The sequence below is a fragment of the Nasonia vitripennis genome, assembly GCF_009193385.2.
Source record: "Nasonia vitripennis strain AsymCx chromosome 4 unlocalized genomic scaffold, Nvit_psr_1.1 chr4_random0007, whole genome shotgun sequence".
In the NCBI taxonomy this organism is placed as follows: Eukaryota; Metazoa; Arthropoda; class Insecta; order Hymenoptera; family Pteromalidae; genus Nasonia; species Nasonia vitripennis.
This window is the reverse complement of record NW_022279643.1, coordinates 987,857-1,009,594: the sequence shown is the minus strand read 5'-3', so window position 1 is coordinate 1,009,594 and position 21,738 is coordinate 987,857. Positions and strand designations below refer to the sequence as shown.

General features: G+C 36.3%; 1 protein-coding gene across 5 annotated transcripts in view; it reads left to right on the top strand.

Annotated features, from left to right (window-relative positions):
* The window catches only part of LOC103316546, a 463,261-nt gene that overhangs the window by 308,497 nt on the left and 133,026 nt on the right, over nt 1–21,738 (top strand). For 4 of the 5 annotated variants that reach the window (XM_031929967.2, XM_031929968.2, XM_031929964.2 and 1 more), the window contains one exon: nt 18,421–18,525. In XM_031929967.2, coding sequence (XP_031785827.1) covers nt 18,421–18,525 — 105 coding nt within the window. Of the gene's footprint in view, nt 1–18,420; nt 18,527–21,738 lie in introns of those variants that run through there. The other variant, XM_031929969.1, reaches the window with a different exon arrangement.

Sequence of the window (21,738 nt, the reverse complement as noted above, 5' to 3'; positions counted from 1 at the left end):
ACGGTCAGTATTCCTAACTTAGAGCTCTGCGGGGCTGCGCTTCTCGTTAAGCTCCTTTGCCACGTTAGGAAACTCGATTTTCTCAGTGCGACTCCGGTTTTTGCTTGGTCTGACAGTCAGATTGTACTCACATGGCTTCGAAAGCATCCTTGTCATTGGAAGACCTTCGTTGCAAATAGGGTGTCGTACATTCAAACCGAGTTGCCGTCTGCAACATGGGCGCACGTACCTACTAAGGAGAATCCAGCGGATTTGGCGACTCGAGGTTCTGGACCAGCGGAGCTAGCAGGGACTACTCTGTGGTGGCAGGGACCTAGCTGGCTTTTACAAGCTCCGAACGAGTGGCCACAGCCAGCAGAGACTCGGCGAGCGCTCCATACGAAGAAGGTGCCGTCGGAACCGGAGCTGTTGACCAGATTTTCTTCGTTGTCCCGCTTAATTCGGGTCGTTGCGTTTGCTAGACGTCCTATTCTTAATCATCGTAGGCAAAAAGAGGCTCAAGAACCGCTTCCTGAATTTCTCACGCTGTCAGAGTTGGAAGAAGCTCGCAGCATTGTTATTCGTTTATCGCAGGCGAACAGTTTTGCAGTCGAGATCGAAGCGTTGAAGGCTGGAGGGAGATTGCCGAAAGGCAATCGGCTCAGTAAATTAAATCTTTTTATTGGCAAGGACAATATTTTGAGAGTAGGAGGTCGACTGTCTCACTCCAGCCTGTCCTTCGATCGCAAGCATCCACCGATTTTGTCGCCGGATTCAGCTCTCAGTCGCTTGTTCGTGTATTCTGCTCATCGACTTTGCTTGCATGGTGGACCTACTTTGACTTCTAGCGTTCTGATGCAGCAAGTCTGGATTGTGGGCAGGAAGCAGTTAGTCAAGTCCATGATTCACAAGTGTGTGACGTGTCAGCGGGTCAAACCTCAATCAGCACAGCAGTTAATGGGAGATCTCCCCGCCGATCGAGTGCATGCTAGTAGGCCGTTTTCGATTTCAGGTTTAGACTACGCTGGTCCCATTCAGGTTCGCACAACTAAGGGTCGTGGACACAAGGCGTATAAGGGGTACATCGTTGTCTTTGTTTGCTTTTCCACCCGAGCGATTCATTTGGAGCTGGTGAGCGATCTGACGACAGCCACTTTTATCAGTGCATATCGTCGATTCGTTGGTAGGCGAGGGGTGTGCCAGAAGCTCTACAGCGATAACGCCACCAACTTCCATGGAGCAGACAACGAGCTGAAGGCGATGTTCCAGCGGGCGTCGGATTTTTATCAAAAGGTTGCCTCGGTTCTAGCAAATGACGGAACGGAGTGGGTATTCATTCCTCCTAGCGCTCCACATTACGGAGGTTTGTGGGAAGCTGGTGTGAAGTCCGTAAAGCACCACTTGAAGCGGCCCGCGCGCGCGGATTCCTGTTCGGACTGCCTAGCGCTTCGCACGTTTGGCTTCCTTACGTTTTTCGATTTTTTTGTCTTCTGACGGTGAGCCAGTGACTTGTTCTTCTCAGAGCTATCACTGTTCACCTCGTTCTGCGCCGTGTTGGTAGTGTTTAGCGGAAAATTCGCGATCGCGTCGTTCGCGTGTGTGTATTTGTGCGAGTGTGTGAGTGTGCCTCGAGGCGATAGTCTTAAGGTTTGTTGGCGAAGGTGTCCACGTGTTGTACGTGACTCCTTCGGGGCGAGCGAACAGCGGCAACACCCCTTGTTGCCCTCGTGCCAAGCGTCTGGCTCCCCGAGACATCGCACAGTGTCGGAAATTGGACAAAATTCGCTCAACTGCTGGTTTCGCAAGGTATCCCCCTAAAACCACTTGAAAAGGGTTCCCTGATACTCCTAAAAACAGGTGTCACTGCGATAATTTTGATATTTTCATTCCCGCATTTGTAGGCAACGATAGACCAATGACACCTCATTTCACCATTTTCTCGAATTTGTCATAATCGTGTAAAGTTGTATATATGTATATATAACTTCATATATACCCATATATATACCATTATACTATATATATATATATATATATATATATATATATATATATATATATACCATTGTGTGTGTATATATATATATATATATATATATATATATATATATATATATATATATATATATATATATATATTATTTATACGAATAAATGGATGGTTCTCTGTGAAATCGAGAACTAAAAAATTAATATAGCCATAAGTTTGAGAATATGTTCTATAGATATCCAAATAGTCTTATGAATTTTTTCAGACTTTTTTCATCGATACTCTTCGAGTTATAGGGGGTCAAAAGCAGGTGCTAAGCATTTTCTGCGTTTTTTGCCTATTTTGAATGATTGATAACTGCTCAGGAAAGCATTTTTCACTATAGACATAGGAATACTTTTTTTTGTAAAATTTTCTCACCTTTTCAATAAAAATATCCTTAAAGTCATATATATATATATATATGTTAGGCTACCTTATTTGCAATTTAAACCTTTAAATCCGAAATTCTGCTGGTTCGATCCCGTGGATCTAGACCAAAAAATTCATGGAGATGCCTTTTTAAAGTAAAAAAATATCTATTAAGTTTTAGAGTGGGTCTGACCTTCTACTAGAAGTTATACATCAAACAAACATAATATATTATGATGATTAACTATAATTATATATCTAAGTACTGTACATCGATTGTGTATCTTCTATCCATCTCCAACTTCACCTCTATCGATATTCCTATTTTCTATATTTCTTATGTCTATTTCTACCTCGTTCTACATTCAGCCCTTTAATCCAGTTTTAGTTATATCTCTATCTCTATTTTCAGCCCATGGTTTCTTTATTTTTCCACGCAATCTGCATTTTCTTTCTTTTATTATTTTTCGAGTATTCGTTTTCTCGATTTCTAATCTGAATCTTGTTTGTATCTTTAGTTCATTATTTTTTATCTTTTTTTTTCTTTTCTTAGGTATTAGATTTTTTCTGCCTAACCTAAATATCTACTTTACTCGATTATCATAGATTTATAATTATCTGATAGACCTAGATTTAGTTTAAACGTATTTTGATTAGAGTAAAAGATTTATAAGTTTATCAATTTGGCATATCCAATGACACGGCTGAATTTTATCATGATGTTTTGATAGTTATAAGCTGTAATATAGAATTGACTCCATTTAGTTATCGTTTCTTTCATAGTACGATTTAAGCCCCTTTACCACGACAAGGTAGAAGTCCTAAAAAGGGGATTTTTCTTTTTTTTGGTTTTGTATTTTTATATTTTTTAATTTTTTATTGCATTTCATTCATTTTTGTATTATGTTTGTCGTAATTTCATTTTCACTGTGATTCGTATATTTATATACGTTTAATTTGTTATTTCTTTTATAGTTTATCGCTATAATATTTAGTTATTCCATTTCCTCAGATGTGATTATAAATTTTGTAGCTTCAGAGGTTAATTGTTGTTCAATTTTTTTTAACGTTTTCGACAACTGCTTATGACTGGGTCTGATGAAACCATAAAATAATGTATTATATCTTCATTCGTTTGAGACCTTTGGAACATCCTGCTATGTTCAGCACGAGCTTTCCGAAATATTTTGTTGGAAGCTTCCTGCGCTTCTTCAGAATAATATCCTATAGGTTTTGGAAATTCAATCATAATATCACATCCGTGTATAAGGATTTTATGTACAGATGGTGGCATTTTGTACCAGGGGTACATTTCTACACATCTTTTAGCCGTCTCTAAGCAGTAATCTTTGAATAATACTAAGTTAACTATTTTTTTACATGATATTATTTGCAGAATTACGTACAATCTAGATAAAAATTCCTCATTAACGCCTATAATTTTAGATACCTCTTTTGATTGAGCAAAGAAAGTACGCGCAACATTTCCCGTATTCGTGGTACCTGCACCTTGTTTAACTACGTCAACTGTTATTCTCAGTCTACTTCTTAACGACTTCTGAATTTCTGATTTTCTCACTTTTTTTAACTCTTTATTGACAGATCCTCTTGCTTCTCCCTTATGAAAATCTAGATTATAAGAAATATGCAGTGCATACTCCATAAATCGAATCCAACTATGTAATATGGGAAAGCTAAATTTGTAAAATTCTGTATGACAATGAAGACCTAAGACATGATCTATATCATTCATCTTCTTAGGTCCAACTCCACAAATGTTACAGCGACTAGAAGCTTTTTGATTTGTTATAACATTGCCCGCTTTACCATCAATCATGGTACACTTCAAATCAAATTTCACATTGAACGTCATATCCATAAAATCTATGATATAATTTTGGACTTTGTTCAGTATTTTGGTAATATTTTTGTAGTTTTTGTTTGTAATATTATCGTTTTCTTTAGTAAATATGAAATTTATTGGACGACAATAAAACGTAGACGAAGGTTTTTCATTAATCCACAAAATTTCTTCATCAATAGTTTTGAGTTCAAGAGGTACAAAAGTTGTAATGAACACAGATGCATCTGTAAAATCTTGTGGATCATTAATTTCTGTATCACTGTCACTTGAATTCAAAATCATAGTATTATTTGTAAAAGACTGCCTTGTTGTTTGCTGTCCTGAGCTCCCATCCATACCCCACTTTCCTGAAAAAATAACATTTTGATTTAAAGCTTGTAATGCATCTATGTTTAATGTCATCAAAATTCTCTTTAAGGTATGATCAAGCAAAGATATTATATGAACTTTGGCTCCAGAATCAGAAAAATCTATGTGTTCGGGGTAACAAGCCTTGTTGGCATCGTTAATCGACGAATAAGTTGGGTATAACGTGCCTCCATGCATATCACTGGTATAATCTTGCAATTTTGTATACTTGCGTATTGATAAATCTAAATCTAGGTACATGGCTAAGGCTTTATTAATATATTGACTATCAAAGGGAGCTTCGTGTTTAATTTTAAGTGCTGTAACTAGCTCTTCTTTTGTATGTTCTTCAGCCAAGTCAATTGCTCGTCTACGTTTTGTTTTTGAAGATCCTTCTTCATAAGACAAAAGTGGTCTTCCTACTTTTTTGGAATTTAAATTTATTTTCGATTGAGATAGATTAATATTACTAACTGATGTATCCAAATTTAAAGAATCGGCATCTTCGCATTCTAAAGTAAAAGTTTTCTCAAGGAATTCTTTATATTTTGACAGAAAGATATCTTTTTTACGGGTAACGATTGCCCATTTACGTTTATATTGAATCATAAAGTTTGTCTTTAAGAATTCAAGCAATTTTTTTTCCTCGTTTTCTGAAATTTTATATTTTAATTTGAGATCTTTCAAAATAAATTCAGCAGAAGACTCTGAGGGATTTTTATTATCCCATATCAAATTACAAAAATATGAATATGTTAAATGGATCGACATTTCTTGTAATATTTAGCAATTTAAAACTTTTTTTTTAATATTCAGCTTTTAAAACGTTACATAAACATTTCTAACTTTGTTAATGGCTCAGTATTAGTATATTTAAAACAAATCAATAATAATATATATTATCTGCAAATAACGATTATAATGAGACTTCTATTTTTAACAATTATTTACTGAAGCACTGTATATCGCCACTTTCAGAATTAATTGTCCTCTAAAATAGTAGTAAAAAATAATTATATAAAATCTTCGTTTATATTGCTTTACAAGTTTATTTTTAAATTCGTATTATTAACAGAGAAATAGAAATGTAAATTCATCTTTTTATAGAAAAGAAACTGTAGCTGTGAATAAGATGTATACTTCTATTACATCTTATTTATATTATTTTTAGTTATATTTATATTTTATTTATATGATTTATATGAATTAACATGGTATTAATACACAATGACACTTAAATTTTCAGATAATGATTTTATTAATATTATTAAACTTCAAAACAACTTATTATGTTGAAGCTTGATACTTTTAGTTTTCTTACTACTAGTAACAGTTTTAGTCTGCTGCGATTTCAAATACGAATAATGTAGCTCTTATTATAATTTTTATAAAAATTATATTTAAAAATATAATACTTTAAGATACTTTAAGAACAACAGCATGTACCTATAATTGTAAAGCCATATATGTTTCAAGTGCTATAACTTGTGTATTCACAAAGTTCGATATAATGGTAAAAATATTATCAAAGTTCGATATAATGGTAAAAATGGTTTGAACATTGGAAAATAGAGATATAATTAATATTATCATACAAGACATAAATCATCGCTCTTGTATGTAATTTATTCTATAAATAAGTACGTTATCAGTCAATCGAAGTGCATATAGTTAATACTTTTATTTTTTTCTTATTTTTATTGCAATAGAAATAAAAAAAAAACCGCTGCCAATTCATTGGCACGTAGCTTCCTCCAACTTAATTTATAGTTCCAATAAAGAAAATATTGTTTAATACATAGTAGTATGTTAATGCTTTTTTAAATATTTTTAAATAAATTTTCCATATGCAAACTTAAAAAAATACGTAGCCTAATCATTAAATTTATGTTATATTCAAATATTATATTTGTTACAAACAAAAAAAACAAATATTATTTATAACAAATATCTGTGAAATCAAGAGCCAAAAAAATTAATATAGCAATAAGTTTGAGAATATGTTCTATAGATATCCAAATGGTCTTATGAAAATCTCACGTGTTTTTCACGTGGTAATCACGGGATTTTTTCAGTAGACATTAATTAATTACGTGATTACTCACGTGATTATAAAGCAATGTATCTCGCGATTAATCATAGGATTAATCACGTGACTACTCACGCAATTAATTACAGAACTAATCATTATTGCGTAACCATAATTCATTAATTTATATTTTTATTTTTTGTAAATAATGCATGTCCTCTGTTACTTCGGGAATTGTGTGAATTTGATTGTGGTATGATAAAAGAAGCAAATCTTATAGGAATGTGTATAAAAGTTAAATATTCATTTTCATAACTTTTTGATCATTATATTATGATATATTGATTGTTAACTGTTGATAGGAGTCTAGACCAATTCTGGAATTTATGTACATATTCTTATACTACTTTAACCTAGCTGTATAACTTATTTCGTAACGATAGTCTTGAAATATCCTACGTTATAAGTGTCAAATTTGCATATTAACTACTTATTAACCATCATATTATGTTTGTTTGATGTATAACTTCTAGTAGAAGGACAGGCCCACTCTAAAACTTAATAGATATTTTTTTACTTTAAATCCGAAATTCTGCTGGTTCGATCCCGTGGATCTAGACCAAAAAATTCATGGAGATACCTTTTTAAAGTAAAAAAATATCTATTAAGTTTTAGAGTGGGCCTGTCCTTCTACTAGAAGTTATACATCAAACAAACATAATATGATGGTTAATAAGTAGTTAATATGCAAATTTGACACTTATAACGTAGGATATTTCAAGACTATCGTTACGAAATAAGTTATACAGCTAGGTTAAAGTAGTATAAGAATATGTACATAAATTCCAGAATTTGCAATTTAAACCTTTAAATCCGAAATTCTGCTGGTTCGATCCCGTGGATCTAGACCAAAAAATTCATGGAGATACCTTTTTAAAGGTTTAAATTGCAAATAAGCTAGCCTAACATATATATATATATGACTTTAAGGATATTTTTATTGAAAAGGTGAGAAAATTTTACAAAAAAAAGTATTCCTATGTCTATAGTGAAAAATGCTTCCCTGAGCAGTTATCAATCATTCAAAATAGGCAAAAAATGCAGAAAATGCTTAGCACCTGCTTTTGACCCCCTATAACTCGAAGAGTATCGATGAAAAAAGTCTGAAAAAATTCATAAGACTATTTGGATATCTATAGAACATATTCTCAAACTTATGGCTATATTAATTTTTTAGTTCTCGATTTCACAGAGAACCATCCATTTATTCGTATAAATAATATATATATATATATATATATATATATATATATATATATATATATATATATATATATATATATATATATACACGTATATATACACACAATGGTATATATATATATATATATATATATATATATATATATATAGTATAATGGTATATATATGGGTATATATGAAGTTATATATACATATATACAACTTTACACGATTATGACAAATTCGAGAAAATGGTGAAATGAGGTGTCATTGGTCTATCGTTGCCTACAAATGCGGGAATGAAAATATCAAAATTATCGCAGTGACACCTGTTTTTAGGAGTATCAGGGAACCCTTTTCAAGTGGTTTTAGGGGGATACCTTGCGAAACCAGCAGTTGAGCGAATTTTGTCCAATTTCCGACACTGCGTCGGGGCGCGCTTGGTGCACGGTTGCGGACCATCCTTTCGCTCCCCAGGCCCGGCTTCCAGACCTCCAGGACCAGGACGGAAGCAGCGGCGGACTACGACGAGGCCTGCTCAACGCCCTCTTCGGCGGCGGTTTTTGCGTTCGTCTTTGCGGTAAGAGAGCTCTCTCTGCGTGCGGAAAAGGTACCTCGCGTCTTTGCGTTTGCGTGCGTTCGTTCACTTGAGTTTTTTCTCTTTTAGAGTCACTGTTCTCTTTCTTTTATTTGTATAGTTTCCCTTTCCTTATTTTCAATAAAGCTTACACTTACTGAGGCTTTTCCCTCTAAACCGTGAGGGTTTTTACGCCAAAGCAAGTGCTTTTTGTGTACCGCGAAATCGTGTGTGTTAATTAAAATGAACCCTTCACTCACTCAACCCTTTCCTTTTGTTGGAACTCACTCTGAGTTCTTTCATTCGTTCTAAGATTATTATTCAAGACTCCTTACTTAAAAATAACTTTGAAGTATTTCTCGATGTTTCTTGACTAAACAACATATAATTGACCATGACTGAATACTGTAGTGCGCAAATATATTCCAACTTTGTCAAAAGATTGACATTCAGATCTGTTTATATTCATAGCAAAACTTAATCTCATCTAACAATGGTCTTAGATCAAGTCGTGGCAATAAGACATTTTAACCAGAACATTTACAAGTAATGATTTGTCCTACTTATATATGTTTTTTAAATCCTTAATAATCATTCTTATTCCATTACAAAGGCCGCCATCGATATCCAAATTGCTTGAACAACTAATTATTGTACTTCTTTTGAAAATTAATATATGTAGTGGTAATCCATTTGGTGTCAACGAATTTAGAAATTCAGTTGGTATTGAGTCTATCAAATTGTCGTCATTTTCACTTTCGATTCTATCATTACTATAAAATAGAAAACTCTTACCATCAACTTTTTCAACTATATTTTCATTAATTTTTGATATATAAAAATTTAATGGTGATAAAATCACTTTATTTTTCAACGATAAATCATTTAGCTTAATTTCATGTCCGAAAATTTCTATAGCCCTCTATTATATTAAAATGTGTCAGGTAGTCTCCGACTATAAGTTCACTTGTTCTCCGGAACTCCTTCTCATAAGGGGTTGGGGTAAACCGGAAGTTGACTGGAAGTAGACCGGAAGTAGACCGGAAGTTTTAAATATACATAATCCACTAATTTATAATAATAGAAATATGAAACAAAAAAAAAAATAAGAATCTAATATTCCATTATTATTAAAATTTTATTTTATTTTAAAATCAAAAGTAATTACATCATAACATTAAACCATAAAACTTAAATTAAATTCGAAGAATGTATTTTTATTGAGTAATAAAAATACATTATTCATTAGCTATTGCGCGATTCATAAACAACCGCATCGGCTGCAGGCGCCGAGGCCGAGGCTCGCTGCCACCGAGTCGTCGGCCCGTCTCCAGTACGAGCCGCGATTGCGAACTCGTCCTCTCGCGACGCGCGATCTATTGTACCAACATCTTGAAGAATATAGCCATCTTTCAATTGTACACGAATGCATGAGTGTTTATTCCGTATTCCCGTTGCGTCCTTCCGACGAACCCGGTAGAGTAAAGCCGGTTACATCGCGGCGCGGCTACAGAGTGCGCGCCTGGCCGGAGACTCAATACGCGAAGAAAGTGCGGCGAGCTTCGCATGCTGCGCAGTTGTACACCGAGGCAACCCGGCTGCATAGTACGGAGTCGGCATTGCACAGACGGCTAACGTCCGTCGTCGGCTCCAGCATCATCGAGGAAATAGCCGTGCGGGGATAAAGGAGTGAGTAATCCCCCTCGTTGACGCGACATCATCTTTGCGGCTGTCGCGCTAAAGCCCAGTTGCCCCGTGACAGTAGTTATTGAAAAAATATATTTATTTTGATGCGATATGATGTATTTAATATTGTTGAGATATGAGTAATTTATATGCTACTATCCGTACACACTATAGAGAGTATACGAACAGGCATGCGTGCGTGACTTTAGCGAGCAGGATAGACTAGCGTGCGGTAGCGGTAACAATAGGTATAGTGTGAAAGCGTGAGTATAGAGTAAGAAAAACAACTCGACCACTGAGAGCGTAAGATGGCTATATAGAGAGCCCAAGCACATGTTGTGCGTATCCGACGATATAAGTGTAATCTCCAACAATGAGTATTAAATAAAGGTACAACACTAACCCGAAGGGTCCACAGGAGCAATAGGTGATATTATTTATCACACCAAATCCCTCATTTATTAACATGGTAGCAGTCCATAGTTGAAATGTTAGTGAGGTTATGTACCCACGTGTTGCTGGTAGTGAAGTAGAAGTGAAAAAAGAAAATTGTAAGAAGCTCGAAATAAATACAGTAAAATTAGATCGACAAACAAAATTACAGATTAAGAAAATCTGGATATTGAAAAGAAATATTTTTGAAAATAAAAGTGAAACTACGAGAGACAGAAAAATGTGATGATTTAAGATGTCATATTTGACGGTGAAGATTATAATATTTGGAAAAATAGAATCCTACTATATTTAAAGTGGAAAAAGTTCGATCAACCAGCAACAAGAGAAAAGTTACAATCTGAAGATCAGACTGAGTGGAATGAGAAGAATCTCAAGGCAATAAACTACATATGTTGTAGTATAACAAATGAACAGTTAGAATTTGTTGAAGAAGAGGATACGGCATTGAAAATTATGAATCAATTCGACAAAATGTATTTGAAATAGACGACAGCATTGCAAATATGCATACGAAACAAGATAGACCGAATGAAGTTGAAAGATTATGAAGATTCGTCTACATTTTTCATAGAGTTCGAAAAAGTGATAAACGAGTTGAAAAGTGCCGGGGCAAAAGTAATCCAACGAGAAAAATTATACTACATATTAAAAACTCTAGCGGAATTATTAAGCTATGTCGGTGACTTAATAGATTCAATGCAAGAAAGTGATCGCAAGTGTGAATTTCTTAAAAATAAAATTAAAATCTGGGAAACACGAAGCCCGAAAGATTGCGGCAATAAGAAGCGGAATGTATTTGAAGCTGAAAGAAAAGACTTTAAGTGTTTTGGCTGCGGAAAGAAAGATCATCTAAGGAGAGCGTGTTCAAATCCGTGAAAAGAAGAAACCAACGGAGGAATGCAGTGGGCAGGAGGTGCACAACAACAGCGAGGCAGGGGTTATCTTCGCGGCGCTCAGCTTCGCGCTCTGGAGCTTTGTCCTTGTCCGTGCTTATAAAAGCAAAATAACCCGTAGAGTTACTGTCTGGTGACAACTTTCAATAGTTAAGGACATAACAGCCTATTGGATTTGACCAAAAATTTGTTTTTTTCCAATTATTTTTGTGCCATTTTTAGAATAATAAACTTTTAAATCGAAGATCAAAAATTTTTTCTTTTTCAACCCACGATAAATATATTCTAGAAACAGTTTCCAATGCACCTAAATTTTTTCAGATTTTAAAATTACTTATTACCAAAATGGTAGGGAGCCAAAGATGTCAATTTTGGCAATTTTTGGGTTTTTAGCACAAATTAATTAATTTATAGCTCTTTAGGGAAGCATTTTTAACTTAGACATGAATATACTTTTTTTATTAAAATTTTATCACTTTTTTAATAAAAATCTCAAAGTCATACATATATCTTATACTATCTTATAAGCTATTCAAACCTCAATATTGGTGAAAGTAAGAGTTCGATCCGGACTACGACCACCAAAAAATTCATGGAGATACCTTTTTATAGTGCAAAAGTTTCTTTATGGGTCCCAGAATGGCAGAGACCCAGTATCATAAAATGATTAAAATTCATATTTAAAGCCTGTAGCAAAGCTAATGAATTGCTTAGAGCATTACAAAAAAAATCACAGAGGTAGAAAACATCAAAATAAAAAAAGTCACTGTAGGAATAAATTGTTCCACTATGTCCATCATTAACTAAAAATTCAAAGTTTAGTGATAAATTATTTAAATAATAAAAAAATCATAGAACTTAATTTTATTGTTACAAATATTCCTACAGCAGTTGAGGGATCGTAATTATATTATATCTCTTACAAAAATTAACTTAATTAACTTCCATCCATTCTTTTAGCGAGTCCTTCTCATATCAATTGTTTATGTGAACAATTAGCCCTCTTTCTTCTTAGTTTTTATTACTTCCATATCCTTTCTTATCTCTTGCATTCTCTTCTCCAGGTTTTCTCCTCACCCTTTTTCCAGCTTCATCTTAATTTTCCAGTTCTCAACCTCTTCTTTTAAATCCCTCATCTTTCTTGCTATTTTCCTGTCTTCTCTCGACATTTCACTTTCTTTGCTGCTTACTTTCTTCTTTCTGGTGCTTTTCCTAACCTCTACTAAGCTCGATCACTACGTGTGAATGTTTGTCTGGCTGTTCATTTCCTTGGTTCGCACCTTGTTTCATTTCATCATTCCTCTTCTGTACTAATCCTTTATCTAGTCCTCTTTCTAGTTACTTTACTAAGTCCCTGCACCTCTCTCACCTTCCTCTATTTTCTGATCTGGAGCTTTTTCACTCTTACTGGTGTTTACTATATCTTTCCCTTCTTTGATTGCTCCCATCCGATTTTGAAAGCTTCTTCTGAACGTTTGTTTACGCTTTCTCTATATTCTTTCTGCTTTCTTTTTTTCTTCCCTTTTCCGCAGTACTCTATATAGTTTTCCTAGATTTTTTCTCTCTGTTAAGTTTGTTTTTCAAGGTCTCCAAGCTGCTCCCTGTATAGATACATCGTTCAAAAATGTACTCCATTTTTTCCTCTTCTTCTCTGCATAGCCTGCATCTTCTTTCCTCTTCCTTCATCCAATATCTGTATCCTCTGGCTTTATTCCTCATCCTGAACCTTGCCGTCGTGGATAAACCTCTCTTCCTCGTGTTTCCTCCTATTTTTAGGTACTCAGGCCTCTCTCCTGTTGGGTCTATTAGTATCTTTACATCTCTTGCTTTTCTTGAGACTCTCATCTCCCCTTCCCATTTTTGGATCTGAATGTCATTCACCCTTTCTATTTCAGCCCATACCTACTCTCCCTCTCTCAGTCTTCTGTGATATTCCGCCATTGACCAGCCTCTTTTGTTTAGTTCTACTTTTCTTACTTGTCTGCGCTCTCTTCTCCCTTTTCTTTCTTTTGTCTCCTTTTATAAAACTCTCCAACATTCACTCCATAGGGTGTCCTCCTTCGCCTTATATAGCTTTTTCTCGTGCTTCATCGCTCGTTTTCTGGTCCTTGTCTCTAGTCTGAATCTTTTTGTCTCCAGATGTAGTATGTGCTCCGAGGTTGTCCTATCTAGTTTTAACACTCATTTCATGTATTTCCTATGAGTATTTTGTATTTTTTCTGAGTCTTCCTTTGCTTTTAATCCCCATATCTCTGCCCCATACTCTGTTACGCTTTTGACCATTGCATCAAATAACCTAATTCTTAGTCCCCAGTTGTCCCTGAAAAGCTCTTTTCCTAGCCCCCACATTGAACTCATGACTGTACTAGCTTGCTCCTTCAGCTTTTTTATCTAACCCTCCTCCTTACCATTTTCTTTTAGTGTATAGCCTAGGTAGTTGAAGCTCTTTACTATTTCCAGTTCTGTGTTTTCCCAATAGAATTTCTCCTTTTTTTCCTTCTTCCGCCGTTCTTAAATACCATTTTCTTAGATTTTTCTGTGTTTAGCTCTAGCCCTTTCCTGTTTATGCTCCTCTTAAACCTCTTCAACATCTGCTTTAATCCTTCTGCGCTCGTCGCTAGAAGTACCATATCGTCCGCGTAGGATAATGACCAGAATTTGTTTTTTCCTAGTACACCTCCTTCCTGCTCTTTACTTAGTTCTTTTTCTACGTCCACCACATTAAGTGTCGGGCTTAGTGGGCATCCTTGTCTTACTCCCTTGTATAATTCTAACTCTCCTATCTTTCTATTCTCAATTTTAATTCGCTCCTTGTGCCCTCGTAGAGCTCTGTTGCCCTTTTCGTAATTCTACTCCCCAATTTCAGTTTTCTCATTATTTCCCGTATCTCTTTTCTTCTCACTTTCTCGAACGCTGCTGCTTTTTCATAAGTTCTGTTTCCACCGTTTTGCTCAGTATGTATATCGCGTCCGTCGTCCCTCTTCCTTTTCTGAATCCCATTTGTGTATTATCCAGCATCCGATTTCTCTCGAGTACCCTTTCTATTTTTTTCTCTGATAACTTCTGTGTAGATTTTATACTCTGTGTCCATCAGCGTTATCCCCCTATAGTTTTTTACATCTTCTTTATCACCCTTCTTGTAGAGTGGTGTAATTAAACCACTCTTCCATATTGTAGGGATTGCGTTTCCCGCCCAGATATTATTCAGGATCTTTGTTAACACTCCTATCACTTGTTCCTCCCCATATATCCATACCTCATTCTGTAGCCCGTCTGCCCCCGGTGCTTTACCTTTTTTCATTTTTTCTATGGCTTTCCTCACCTCTTCTTCCGTTATCTGTCCATCTTCTCCTGCGTTCTCGCCCCTTTCCTTCGCTCCTCCTTTTCTAGTTAAGTTTTCCTCTTCCTCTTGCTCTCCTAGTTGGGCTTTAAAGTGCTCAATCCACTTTTCTTCTCCTATAGTGCTGCTGCCTTTTACTCTGTTCTTCCTCCTTCTTTTCTTCACTACTTCCCAGAATTTCTTCCCTGACCTGTCCTCTTCCGCTTCCCTGATCCTCTCCTTCATACGCGCCTCCTTCTTCTACACTAATGTATTCCATTCTCTCTTTGCTTTTACGTATTCCTTTCTTTCTTTTCTCCACTTATAGCTCTTCCCAGCCTCTTTACTTCTGCTTTCTTCTTCCTGCATTCTTCATCCCACCAGGTGTTCTTCTTTTCCTTTCCCTTTTTTCTTAATTTTTGTCTGATTGCCCTTTCTATTTTCTGTTTTAACTCTTTCCATTCTGTCGCTTCTTCTGCTTCCTCTAGATCCTTTCTGAAGAGTCTTACTGACTCCTCTATCCACACTGTTATCGTCGAATCCTGACTCTTCTCATTTTCCCTCTCCCACTACTCTGTACTTACCTTTATTTCTATTGCGTTGTGGTCTGATTCTAGCCTGTGTGCTATACTCATTCTCTTTATTCCGCTTCTTCCCTTCTCATTTGTTATGGCGTAGTCTATTACGGAACAGCCCGCTTCTCCTATATATGTAAACTCTACCTGTTCGTCTCCCTCTGTGATTCCATTTGAAATGCTTAGGCCCAGTTCTCTTGTTCTGTCTACCAATTCATCCCCTTCTCTGTTTTTCTTTTCACCTTTAGAGTTTCTCACCTCCTCTATTCCTTCATCCAGCCCTCCTCCTTCCGTTTTTGCATTCATATCTCCGCATATAAGCACCTTCCCTCCTCTGGCCCTCTCTACTAGTTCTTCCATTTCTTTATAGTTTTCCTGTTTCTCCTCTCTTATGTATGTAATCCCTATCCACCAAAACTCTTGCTTTTATTTTATTTGTGCTCCTATAAATTCGCTTGTTCTTTCCTCCATCCATTTTACCTCTTCTGACTTTGCATCTATTTTTATTGCCATTGCTATATCCCCTTTTACTCTCTCTCTCTCTCTCTCTCTCTCTCTCTCTCTCTCTCTCTCTCTCCCTCTCTCTCTCTCTCTCTCTCTCTCTCTTTCTCTCTCTCTTTCTCCTCCTTTTTATGCATCCCTTATCTTAAATTCAAAACCATCCAGCTTCATTTTCCAGAAAGTACCGTCTCTATCTTCTATCCATGTCTCTTGCAGACAGATGAACCCGAACCATCTCAAGTATTTCCAGATATCCTCGTCTGGCCCTTTTATGCCCGCTATATTCCAGTTAACTATCCGTATGTTCCTCCGTTTTTTCTTTGTTACCTTCCCAGGTCCTACTTCTGCTCCAGAAAAATTCTTGTTCCCTTTTATTCCATACATACTCTACCCCACCTATCCATAGTTTATTATACCCTATCTTAACCACTTTTCCCTCTTTTCTTAACTTTATCGCAGTCTCTCTTATTTTTTCCTTGTTCCTCCTTTCTTTCCAAGTTAGGTCGTGGTCTATAAACATGTTTGTGCCTTGCAGCTTCGACTTTTCTCTCATAATAGTCCCTTTCTCTTCCCATTTCCCGCATTCTACCCCTAACCTGCGGGTCTTTCCTTTTATTGTTCACGTCTTTCTGAGTCTAACCTCTATACCTAACTTTTACTTTATCCATGTTTCCACCGCCTCTTTATCCCATCTTTCTTTTTACCAGTCTGAGATCACCAGGTTGTTTTTCTTTCTGTCCCTTTCTCCTTTCTCTATCCTCCACTCCATCTACACCATTTGCTTCCTGTCAAACCCTGTCATTGCTGCTGTTTTTGTATCTTCTCCTTCTTCTTATTGTCCTGCTTGCGCGCCCCTCTTCCTCCGCCTTTCATCCTGTTTTTCTAGTTTTTTTAGCTTTTCTAGAATTCCTCTTATCGCTTTCCAATTCTTCCTTGTCCGTTTTCCTGTCGTCCTATTCCCTCTTCAATGCTTCTTTCCATTCCTTTCTTTCCCTTTTCCTTTCTTCGCTCTCTTCCTTTGGTTTGCCTTCCATCCTCTTTAGCCTTTCGTCTACTCTCTTGTTCAGTTTATCCTCTAACACGTCATACCTCTGTTCCCATCTTTCCATTATTTTCTTTCTCTCTTCCTGCTCAATGTTCATCTTTCTGTTTATTTCATCCAGCTTATTCAGAATCCGTTCTATTGTCTCTCCCTCAATCTCTTTCTCAGCTCCCCTCTCCTCGTCTTCTTTTTAACCTTCCCCTCCTTTCAAATTACTTTCCGTCTGTGGCGACCTCTTTACTTTATTACTTTTAGCAAATATTCCCTTCTCCTTGTTTGTCCTTTCCATCTCTGTTTTTTCCTTCTTGTGCTTGTCCGCTTGCTCTCCCGAACTCCTTTCTTTCCTTTTTAAAGGGTTATCCCTCAGGCTGATCTCCAATTTCCTCTGTTTGCTTGGTGGCCTCCTTTCCTCTGCCCCTTCCTGTACCGCCTTCTCTTCTCCCTCCTTTTGGCGCTTCAAAGCATTAAGTACTTTCCTCCTCTTCGTCTAGGATTTTTATGAGACTTTGCTGCGGTGTTCTAAGAACCTGCTCTTCTGCTCCTTTCCCATTCTCTGTTCCGTTTATAACCTTCTCAATTTTGTCGTTCGTAAAGCTCATGCTATACGACCCTCTCTCTCTGTCCTTCTCTATCGCTTCCTAACCTCTTCTATCTGTTGCCCTATTACTCGCCCTACTAACGTTTTCTCCTTGCTCTGTTTCCTTCGCCTTATTTATCCCTGTGTTTCTATCCCTTTGTTCTTCCCTTCTCACCCCTTTTCTCTCCCTTTTCACCTTCTTTCCTGCTCCTAACCTGTTTTTCCTATCACACAGAATTCCACCTGTCCTCCTGCTATCAATTCCAACATGGCACTCCATGTTAAATAAGTATTATCCTGTAGTGCAGCATTTATCAGAAATAGTTATGTCTGTTTTCTTAACTGGAAAAAGGCTATTACGAAAAGAGTCTTGTTGATATTTTTTCTAATTGTATCATTAACTTATAAATTTTATATGTTATTATCATTACAATCCCTAAAATCTTTTATACATAAATCAATTGTCATTTAAATTTAACATTATTTTTTGCTACAGCAGATCAATAAAAGTATGTGAATGAAACTGAGTAGTTTTATTTGGATTATGCAATTGACGAATCTGAAAAATTGATCTGTTTCATAAATATACGAATTTCTTCTATAAAACATGGTCAGTATATTGAAAATACTATCCGGTAACACAACCGGTAATCAGAATAGGAAAAAAGACGATCTCTTCTCTTCTCGTCATAGTCTTACACCATCACAGTTTAATGAATTTATCAATAATATTTGAATATCTGCATATTCGAATATCTGTATACTTCGTGTGTGTATGTGTGTGCATGTATGTGCGTTCATCAGCGAACCTGTAAATATCGGTGTGTGCCTTATGTGAAAAGCAAAGCGTTTTGTTTTTAGCGATGTTTTATTTCAATTTATTTCTTACCGTTATTATAGAACGGAACTAATTTTTCATATTTGATTACAGAATATCAACAAACGTTTTCAACGATTAGAATCTCACGTGGTTACTCTAGCTCGATCGGTAGCTCATCTTAGTTCAGAAATGAGAACACAACATCTAATGATACAGGTATATAATTATCAATTTAATATAATTAGGTTGAACAATGTTTACGAATTAATTTACTCGTTTAATATAAATTGCTATCATCAAAAAATACTTTGGCATGACATATGGAGTGACCCTTGATATCTTTATTATATTACAAATGTGCAGAATCAGTGCTTCTTTTGTACGTTTCCTGTACTAAAAAGGGAACTTTCTCATACCGGCTTTATTTTTTTTAATAAATATTCTCGTTTCATAAATAAAGTGGGTTTAGACATTTTATTTTAGTTTCATCCTGCTAGCATTCCTTTGATATGCCAGCGTATTATTAATTTTTGGTAAAAGTAGTGAAATTCCCAAAATATAACTTTGAAGTAATTGTTTGTTATTTTGGACAGTGAGAGATTCTTAAAAATATGTTTCAAAATTAGATTGCTTGAGATATAAATGAGCTAGTGGATTACAAATTTACAGAAATAAATTTTGAATCATATAGATTAAAATAAAATTATTCAAAAGGTTATTTGTCTACGTTCAAGGTAGTTTAAGATGGTCTGTAATTAGTGCTAAATCTGCAGAAATGACTCAAAGCGTTTTAAAACTGGTTGGATGACCTTATCTATATTGTTCCTCAAAACTATGCAATAAAGAATGTAATTTTAAAGAACATTTAATCCAGCTAGAACATTTCTAGCCTGATTTGTATTATTTTAAAACAAACTTTTTTAGTTGATTCCGCAAATTTTGCACTTGTAGCCATACAATAAAGAAAGTAATTCAAAAGGAAATTTCATCCCGCTAGTTTATTTCTAGCCTCAACTATCTAATTTTGTAACAGATTTTTAGAAATTTTCTACTGAGCGCCGCGCCGCTGTCTAAATGCCCCCCCCCCCAAAAAAAAAAAAAAAAAAAATTCGACGTGTGCGCAATTGTTTTATTTTTACTAGAACAAGGAATACAAGAAAGAGGGGTGTTGACATATTTATAACTCATTACATAATTTTTATGCTATAATTTTTGGAGAATACAAATAATAATGCGTTAAAAAGAAAACAAAAGTACATTTTCAACGTAATAGAAAAAGAAAACCAAGCAGAGAAAAACTAATGCGGCAAATGCTGCGAATTCGGCGAGCCTCTAATTCTTTGCGTCATTAACTTTTTCTATTTCAGCCCAGATGTTGCTCAGCTGTATTTTTTGAAGCTTTGGCTTCCAAGCGTTTTGGATAGCCCTGGCTTCCTCGTAGAAGGGGATTGTATAGATGGTCGTTTGTCCGTGCGTAATCACACGTTTTCTGCCATGGTTGGCAGCCGATGAATGGTAGAGAGAAGCGGTTGGTGGCTTTGATGACTTGAAGCTCGGTTGCAGATGATGGTAGTACCTGCGCTGTTTAGATCAGCCAATTGGCCTTTCTAATCAACCTCTTGGTTTGTGTGACCTATCCCCGCTAGTACAGGCTAGTCTTTTTTTGAAAGTCTGGTTGGCTGCTATCATGTGCTGGCATGTTACCGTGATCGGCATCGTCCTGGTGTTAGTGTTGTTATAAGTTTCTTGTTGCAAGGCGCTTGCAATAAAAGAGCAAGTTACGGGGCTTAGGCTTATTAACACTGTGGGATGCAGTTTGCAATCAGCAGATATGTCACCTGGGTAGCCTGGGGACAGACGGCTACCAGCTTTGTTTGAGTGCTGATTTCTCTCGGCAATTTATCACTGTTTAGTTCCATATATACCCTTCCATCCTAGCGGTCGAGGTGATACTAAGCTTTCTTAATGATTTTTATACTCGCACTTGTCGTAGACCAATTGTCATGTGTTGCTCTTAAAATCAAGTAGTGCAGTAGCGCCACGAAAGCGAGTTTGAGGAGCAGACGGAGCCACGGCGCCCGCTCTATTATTTACTTCATTTTATACATATTTTATTATGCCTAAATATGATTTTCAACAAAAATATTGATAAAAACAGCTACCTTTCATATAATGCACGAGTGTGTCATTTACAAAATGCTTAAATCCAATAACAATATATAATAATGATTTATGTCAGCTAGAATGAATTCAACTCAATATCGACGGTCAAGAATTAGAAGCAGCTAGGCCAGATAAAGTCTTGGGAAGCAGCTAGTCCAGAAAATCGCTTCGGAAAGCAGCTACTTCAGAAAATTTTTTCAGAGGGCAGCTACTCCAGAAAAAGCCTCGGAAAGCAGCTACTCCTGAAAACGCACCAGAAAGCAGCTACTCCAGAAAGCGTGTTGGAAAGCAGGTAGTCGAGAAAATCGTCGAACAACCAGATTCATTTTTCGAGTAGCAAGAAGCAGCTACTTCTTGCTACTCGAAGTCATCCCAGACAACTTGAAAGTATACGATTAGGTAGGAATTAATAATGTTCAAGCGCAGGGGGCTGCTCACACGGGCCGTAAGGAATGGGACTCTTTTTACGTGCTGTTCCTAACCGGCAATCTCATTGTTTTTTTTCGCGAGACAGAATCTTGAAACGTGATTCTATCACATTTTAGCACGGTGCGCGATAAGTAAATATTGCAGGGAGCTACGGCTACATCCACTTAGTCATCATCTCCTCAGTCCTTTCGATCTCTACAACCGTGCTGCGATCATCACCTATTTCAAGGGTGCAAATAGGGTTGCGGGAATGAAAAGGTCTAAAAAAATCGCTAGATGAAAATTATTTCAATTTTCGGTAACGATTATTCTAAAAAATGTCGTCCAGAATTTTCCGCGAAATGCCCATTCACTGCAATGGCGCTGCGGTCAAACGGTAAATTCGGGATTCGAAGTTTCATGCGTCAGATACGAAAAATATGAGTACGATTGTAGAAAAAGGACTGAGTAGCGCCGTAGTTTTTTTTTTGTTTTTACATGGCATTTGGAACTCGAAAGTTCATCGCCTCATCTACGCAAGCCTTCCACGCTACCCTATCTTGTGTCAACCCCACCCAAGATGCACCACTCCGATCGACACCCACCCGTCCTATTTCTACTAGATCCGCTTTTACGTTGTCCTCCCATCTAAGTCTAGGTCTACCTAAAGGTCACGTTACCATCGGCCTGCCCTTAATGACACGCGCTGCCGTACGGTCGTCTCCCATTCTCGCTACGTGCCCTGCCCATCCCAATCTGCGCGATTTTATTATTCTGTTAATATTTGGTGGCGCGTACAGATTGTGTAACTCATCATTGTGTAGTCTCCTACATTATCCGGTTTCCTCATCTTTCTTC